At 39.4% G+C, this 6,918-nt stretch overlaps 1 protein-coding gene across 1 annotated transcript; it reads right to left on the bottom strand.

The window, feature by feature from the left end:
• Positions 1 to 209: 209 nt before the first annotated feature.
• Positions 210 to 4,154, bottom strand: LOC135604749 (probable polygalacturonase). Its single transcript, XM_065094403.1, has 6 exons — positions 3,915 to 4,154; positions 2,822 to 2,942; positions 2,372 to 2,546; positions 2,201 to 2,271; positions 1,432 to 2,111; positions 210 to 296 (listed from the first exon to the last, which is right to left on the bottom strand). The coding sequence occupies exons 1-6, from the start codon at positions 4,014 to 4,016 to the stop codon at positions 210 to 212; spliced, it is 1,236 nt and encodes a 411-aa protein (XP_064950475.1). The 5' UTR covers positions 4,017 to 4,154.
• Positions 4,155 to 6,918: the final 2,764 nt, after the last annotated feature.

The raw sequence follows: 6,918 nt of genomic DNA, 5'->3' as shown, positions 1-6,918 counted from the left end.
AAACAAGTGCAAGCCATGGTGGGCATGATGCAGATGCTCGCTCTGCTCATTCCTCAGATCGTGTGGCTAGCGGCTCCCCCAATTGACTCGACCCGATAAAGGCCGAGTGGGTAGCAAGTCGGGATGGGGGAAGCCCGAGAGCAAGCGACGGACCTGAGAGGTTCGCCCGAGCAGAGCATACCGGCACTCTGCTAAGTCACGGTACCCCACTACAAACCTGACTCTATATCGTTTGACTTGGTGGACGACTCGCTCAGGGCCCAGTTGTCCCGGGTCAACCAACGCCTAGACGAGTTCTAGCACGAGTTCCAAAAATCACTGAGCGAGTCTAGCGAAGGCAGCTCAGGCAGGTCCCATTTCACACAGGAAGTACAGGACAAGTCGGTACCCCTCAACTTCAGGCTGTCGGTATTGGAGACATATGATGGCGGCTCCGATCCCGTAGAGCATGTCTCCGCATTTCGGGCTCAGATGGCCCTCTATGGCACCTCCGATGCATTGATGTGCCAGGCATTTCTGACCACCCTGAGGGGATCAGTACGAGCGTGGTTCAACCGACTGTGCCAATCTTCGGTCTTGTCCTTTGACCAGCTCACTAGGGAGTTCGAGCAGAACTTCCTCACCAACGTGCGACCTAGGCCTTTCATGACCACCCTGCGAACTTCCTCTTAATATAGTATCGTTCTAGTCAAGTTTTTTTGTTATTGGGATAGGTGAATTCTTATGGATCCACCCCCTGAAGGAACCAAATATGATAATTTTTTATCATTCGGCTCGAGCAAGAACGAAATGAATGGCAAAAATAGATTCGTATAAAATCTACTTTTCATACATATCTTCACGTATCATATATAATGACTCTATGCAAGAAATGATTTACTAAATTCTATTTTCTAGGGTTGCAACTATTTATTGCAACTAATTTAGTTCTTATAGGTAAATGCTCGATATCCAAGTCGGCTTATAAATTTGATCATAATCAAGTGTATTTTGGATTGCCTCATATTTTTTGATTGGTGTTTATCCCCTTAATATCTTTATTCTTTTACATACAAAATATTTACTTGTTACTAATAAAGTCCAACCAATGTTCTTCCTTAGATCTCTTATTTCACTCTGATAGTGTTATAGATTTGGATCGATGAAGAGGAAATGAATATGTTTCCATACTGTAAATAAGGAAGTGGAATAAATAGAATATCGAATCATCCCACCTCCCAAGGCAAACATTATTGGATATTTATAGCAATGAAATATTATTGGATATTTCATCTGCCTTTGTTCCACCCAAGTATGATATATGATGAATTACATCTGCCTTTGTTCAAGGCAAACATTTTAATCTGCCAAGCTTCAGGACATCATAGGTTATGCCATTAAACCATGAGTTGTAGAAAGCATCTCAACTCATGGTTTGGCTCTCTGATAAGCACACTCCTCTAGCCCAACACCATTCACAGGTAGATCATCTTCAGGGAAGGGGCAATGCGTTATACGATCTGGATATTCCGGAATCTGCGCACAGGGAGTGGGCGTCACGTGACTCGATACGCCCTCCACGTCGGTGCAGTTCCAAATCGGCTTCTTCGACTTCACCACCTCCGCCGTCACATTGTAGATGCATATTCCGGTGAAGGGCGCGCCGGGAATCCCCTCCAGCTTCGCGGCCATGGTCACGTTCTCGGCCACCACGTTGCTGTAACTGATATTCTGCACCACCGGAATGGCTTTCGGATCAAATTTGTCGTCCGGGTGCTGCCCGTAGGTGCCCGTCATCCAGAAGACCCACTTCATTGTGTGCAGATTCATTCTTCTCACGAATATGTCCTTCACGTAAGCTCCCCTTCCGATGGTCGTCTTGATCCTGACGCCGGATTCGGAGTGGATGGCCGTGATGTCTTCGGCCCGGACATCTTGGATTCCTCCCGACATCTCGCTTCCCAGGGCGATGACAGCGCTCGTGGGGGAGATGCAGGTGAGCCGTCTGATCACTATGTGTTTGCTTGACATGTTGAATGCAATCCCGTACTCATCCCAACCGCTTTTAATGGCGATGCAGTCATCGCCTGAGACTATGTAGCAGTCCTCAATTCGGACATTGGAGGATGAGTCTGCGAAGAAGAGAGAAACCACCAAAAAGAATCAATCGAAACAGCAACATAGAATCTACAACCCAAGTAAATGTAGGTACGATATCCACCTGGATCGATCCCATCAGTGTTGGGAGAGTTGACCGGTGCAAGAATTGTGATGCCTGAGACGATTACGTGGCTGCACAGTGCATTCATTCACGTTAACATCAGATTGTAACAATAGAATGGAAAGCAAAAGAAGCCTTCAAGTGTTCTGAAAGTAGATTATTAATATAAACCTGCTGTACACTGGATGGACATTCCACGATGGAGAGTTAACCAATGTAATGTTGGAAATCAGCACTTGTTTGCAGTACATCAATTCAATGAGGTATCCACGAGTGTAATTGAGTTCTTTGTTACGGAACATTTTCCACCAGGTTTCACCTTGTCCATCGATAGTTCCATTATTCCCTAAAAATAACAATAAAACTTGTTAGCATCACAATCAAATTATATTCTGTTCCCCATCTATGATGCAAACAAGTTAGATGATGATATATATGTGTCTTCTTGTCAATCAAAGCACGCCAAAACATCATAAACTGAATTAAATGTTATAGTTTTTGACTAAAAATAATTTTTTTTATCTAAATTTTAGGGGATCATGGAATGATAACACGACGCAGGCTTTATGAATTTAGAAGTAATGTGATAGAAGTACTGGAAATATGCAATGTATATACTACCTGTTATGACCACATCGGTTAGGTTATATCCCATGATGAGATTACTGTATCTACCCCCAGCCGCATCTCTTCCTCTACCGTAGGAGGGCAAAGGGTCAATGATCGGCCACTCGTTGATATCCTGCATAAGCATATCACCAATTGTCTTAGTTGATGCAGATTGAACAAAAGAACATAGTATTAAAGCTTCTATTAGCTACCAATAAACAAAAAAAAGAAAAGAGTATCCATGCAATTCATAAGCAATGTTGTCCAAGTTGCAGTGTGAGAAGCCATAAAATGGGATTGCAGAATAGAAATTTATGTTATATAAGCTGCAGTTGAAATCTAACTTGTTCTCCCAAGTTTGTAGCATTAATAGAGTTTTGCTGTCTTCAGGAAACCCAATTAGCTACACAGATCTACAAGGTTTAGTAAAAAAGAAAACACTGAGAGATTGGATGACAGTACTCTTTCCTACAAAATATCAAAGAGAGAGTTTGTGGTTCTCCTGTTTTGAGAGTCTAAATAGCAGTTTTGTGTTAGAAAGTCATCCGCCTAACTTTTAGACTGATGGTGGAGCCTAAAATTAATGTAAGGGTAAGGTCCACACTGCATTCCATTCTTATGCCGGTTTCCTCGCATCCTTTCCTACCTTAAAGTTCTTACACTCGGAAAGAATGCCATTCTCAATTAAAACTTATTAATTTTGGAGCGTAATCTTCAAGATCTTGACTATGCACTTCTTAGTTCACTTCTTTTCCCTCGTCAGTCCAAAGCGGTGACTATGCACATCGGATTAGACTTGTGAATTCTCCTTGGAGATGAGATGAAGGAAACGTTAGAATAGTATACACTCGCTATGTAACGTTCTGGTGGGGCTCACTAGTGATGAATCTATTCTTCATCGTCACCGTTCATCTGGCGAGAGCTGTCAGATGAACGGACACGATGGGAAGGGCTACTAGCCATAATCACCACCGAGGATGAAGGCAACGCGGATGATAGAGGCGATGGTAATGGCAAACATGCCGTGAACGATTATGAACATGCGCTCTACATCGAAATAGATGGAGGAGAAGGTGGGGGAAGGGGGCGGAGGAGGGAGGCGGACCTGAGTGGCGAGGATGACGGCGTCGTGGTCGAGGAAGAGGGTGAAGTGGTCGGCGAGGTTGAAGGGCCCGGTGAGCCACCGACCGGTCGGCACCACCAGCATCGCGCCGCCGTCGTACGCCACCTTACTGAGGTTGGCCACGGCCGCCGCAAAGGCCGCCGTGTTGGAGGTCACCCCGTCGCCCACCCCGCCGAAGTCCGTTAGGCTGGCCACGTGGGCCCGGCATCCTCCTGCCCCCGCCGCCGCGTAGTGGAAGGCTTCTAGCTCCGCTGCACCACCTGCCCGCCGATGGTGGCGATGGCCCTCAGCGATCCCTATGAACGCCGCTGTTACCACTGTCCACAGCACTAAAATCATCAACACCTGCACGTAACCAAGAAAAGTTGGAGTTTGAAGGATTAAAGCTTTGAGATAGGATTACTGGGAAAAAGAAAAGAAAAGGAGAAGAGGTGTTACACGGAATATTGGCTGCGAGTGCTCCATTGTCAGAGAGATGTGTCGGAAACAGAATGCTTCCACGGCTCGGCTCTTGTTCTATATATAGAGAGAGATGGAGAGAGAGAGAGAGAGAGAGAGAGAGAGAGAGAGAGAGAGAGAGAGAGAGAGAGAGAGGAAGGCTAATTATAAATTATGTTATGTAATTAGTTAATTTCAGTATGTTGATTCGAGCTAATTATAGATTATTTATACTGCAAACTAGAGTATGCATAACTTTAGATAGTTATATTATCCTTGGTTGCAAATAACATGTTTGTTGAGACAGTATGGTCTGGTCTCTCTTTTAAAATGTGATTTGTCCTACTCCAATGATATATTTTAGTTGACATATTATTGAGCAACACATAAGTCTTTTATTACCACAATAATAAAATCGTAAAGTCTAAACCATTTGTATTTGACAAAAGCTATCATAAATTAATCTGTCTCTCTGCTCTAATAAACTTAAATGGATTGATTATCATCATATTAAGATTAATTTATTTCAAGTTGGCCCTTATAGGCTTGTATGCTACTTTCTTAATCATGACACTAGACCTATTTGTTATCATTATGATATTTTCAGCCCTATTTTTTTTCCTGAAATTATTGTTATTCTAACAATACGTTGAACCATATCATGGGAATTTCTTTTTTAATTGATTCTTACATTATCTGATATAGTAGCCTTGTAACTAGTATCACATCCAACGAGGGTAAATTGCAAGATTATACCTTTTTAATACTTATTTTTTTTTATTGAACTTCTGAATCTAAGTCGTCGTATGAAAAAAAATATATAAAGAGTGAAAAAAGAGAATAGTTCTCTTTTTAGATTGATATATAGTCGGTTTTAGATTCGAAGATGGTGTCCCTATAGATTTCATAAAGTTCTTTCCAGGTGACATCGAAAGATATGCATTGTAGTTCCGATATATTATTATTTAATTTTAATTCTGAATTAATTTTTTTTCATATTATATATAGCATATTACAGATTTTATGTTTACAATTGATATCAGAACCCAAGTTCTTGAGATTAAATACCTTAGATATTTTATTTTCTAATTTATGATGTATAAATTATTCATGTATATTATCAATTTAAATTCTTATCTAAATGTGAAAAAAAAAATTTCATTGGTGCTCACATCATCTGATACAGTAGCCTTGTATAATATAGCGTCTTTCCATAACTCACAGGTCTTACATCAGATTGCACCCTTTTAACACTTTCATTTTTTGTTGGACTTCTATAATGTTTTATGTAGGATATATTTTAATGGCGAGACTGCCTTGCATGTTGATCCTTTTACTTAGCTTGTGATTATATTGGATCACCCAAGTTCTTGCTCCATGATAGGCATTTTTTCTTCTTTCTTTGTGGCAATATCACTTTCGTTGAGAAGTTATGACATGGTTCATTTTTATGTTTTAGTTTAAATTTATTTTTCTTTCTTACCTGGCTTTCTTGACTAGCATTATTTGCCCCACTTCTTATACCATGACATTATAGTTTATACCATTAAGGCATGAACTATAATGTGATGATATAATGATTAGTGGCAATTGCTAGTCATATTATGAGCCATTTGTAGAAGTGGTATATAATTAAGTTTTGTACATGATATAACAAATGATTTCATGAGAAATAAATGATTCAATGATATGATTAAATAATAGTATTAGTATAATATGATTTGAGAGGAAGTAGTAGGATCCACTAGAACACTGCAGTAGAGGTATGTTGAATCAAGAGTAGACATAAATATTTTTATAATAGTCTTTTATTCTATCCTCGCTTACGAAAGGTCAAGCCAATACCATAGCTATTGCAATGCAAAGGGCTTTACTTGAGAATTAGAAGGAACATGTATCCCATGTGCAAACTCTGAAAAAGTATTGCATGAATATTCTACGATAATAAGTATTGAAAAATTGATACATAAAATTTTACTAAATTTGAAAGAAATTGTATTGAGAAGTAATATATATAGAGTTAGAGATGCATCCATTTGCATAAAGGGCCCTAAATATATAACTGCTCCAGATATCATCTCACCACCTTATGTGGATATAGTTGACACAACACAACATATAACTAACCTGACAGAATCAATTGATTTATATATTAGATTATACATTAGGGGAGATTGTGAATAACTCTCAAGATAGAAGTTATCTTAAAGATGATATATCTATGCCTATTCGAAATGCAAATCATAGTATTTATTCTTATGGGAATGGGAATAAAAAACAAGAGATGAAGATAAATGGAAGTTTAACTTCTATGGAAGCACTTCTCATGATTTAATTGATTTATTTTATTCATTTCCTACGTGCAAATAAAGAGGACGTTAATTTCAAATAAAATAAAAATAGGTTTACTCTACCCATTTTTACCTTCCAAGATAGATTAACTAATCTAAAAAAATAAAAAAAATTATATTGACATGTATTTTTATTGACCAATTAGAATTACATTCTAAGACCAATAATTGTCTCAAAAGATCCAATATACACATAT

The sequence above is a fragment of the Musa acuminata genome, chromosome BXJ2-2, assembly GCF_036884655.1.
Source record: "Musa acuminata AAA Group cultivar baxijiao chromosome BXJ2-2, Cavendish_Baxijiao_AAA, whole genome shotgun sequence".
Lineage (NCBI taxonomy): Eukaryota > Viridiplantae > Streptophyta > Magnoliopsida > Zingiberales > Musaceae > Musa > Musa acuminata.
This window is presented reverse-complemented; position numbering and strand designations above follow the sequence as displayed.

Bases quoted from the DNA above. Each gene is read 5' to 3' on its own strand.
- LOC135604749 (XM_065094403.1), bottom strand. From the start codon at position 4,016: ATGCTGGTGGTGCCGACCGGTCGGTGGCTCACCGGGCCCTTCAACCTC. The intron at 2,112-2,200 runs GTGGATATCGTA...TCTTCTTCGCAG, and splicing joins CACTGATGGGATCGATCCAG to ACTCATCCTCCAATGTCCGA. The intron at 297-1,431 runs GCTTATCAGAGA...AACTCGTGCTAG, and splicing joins GTGTTGGGCTAGAGGAGTGT to AACTCGTCTAGGCGTTGGTT.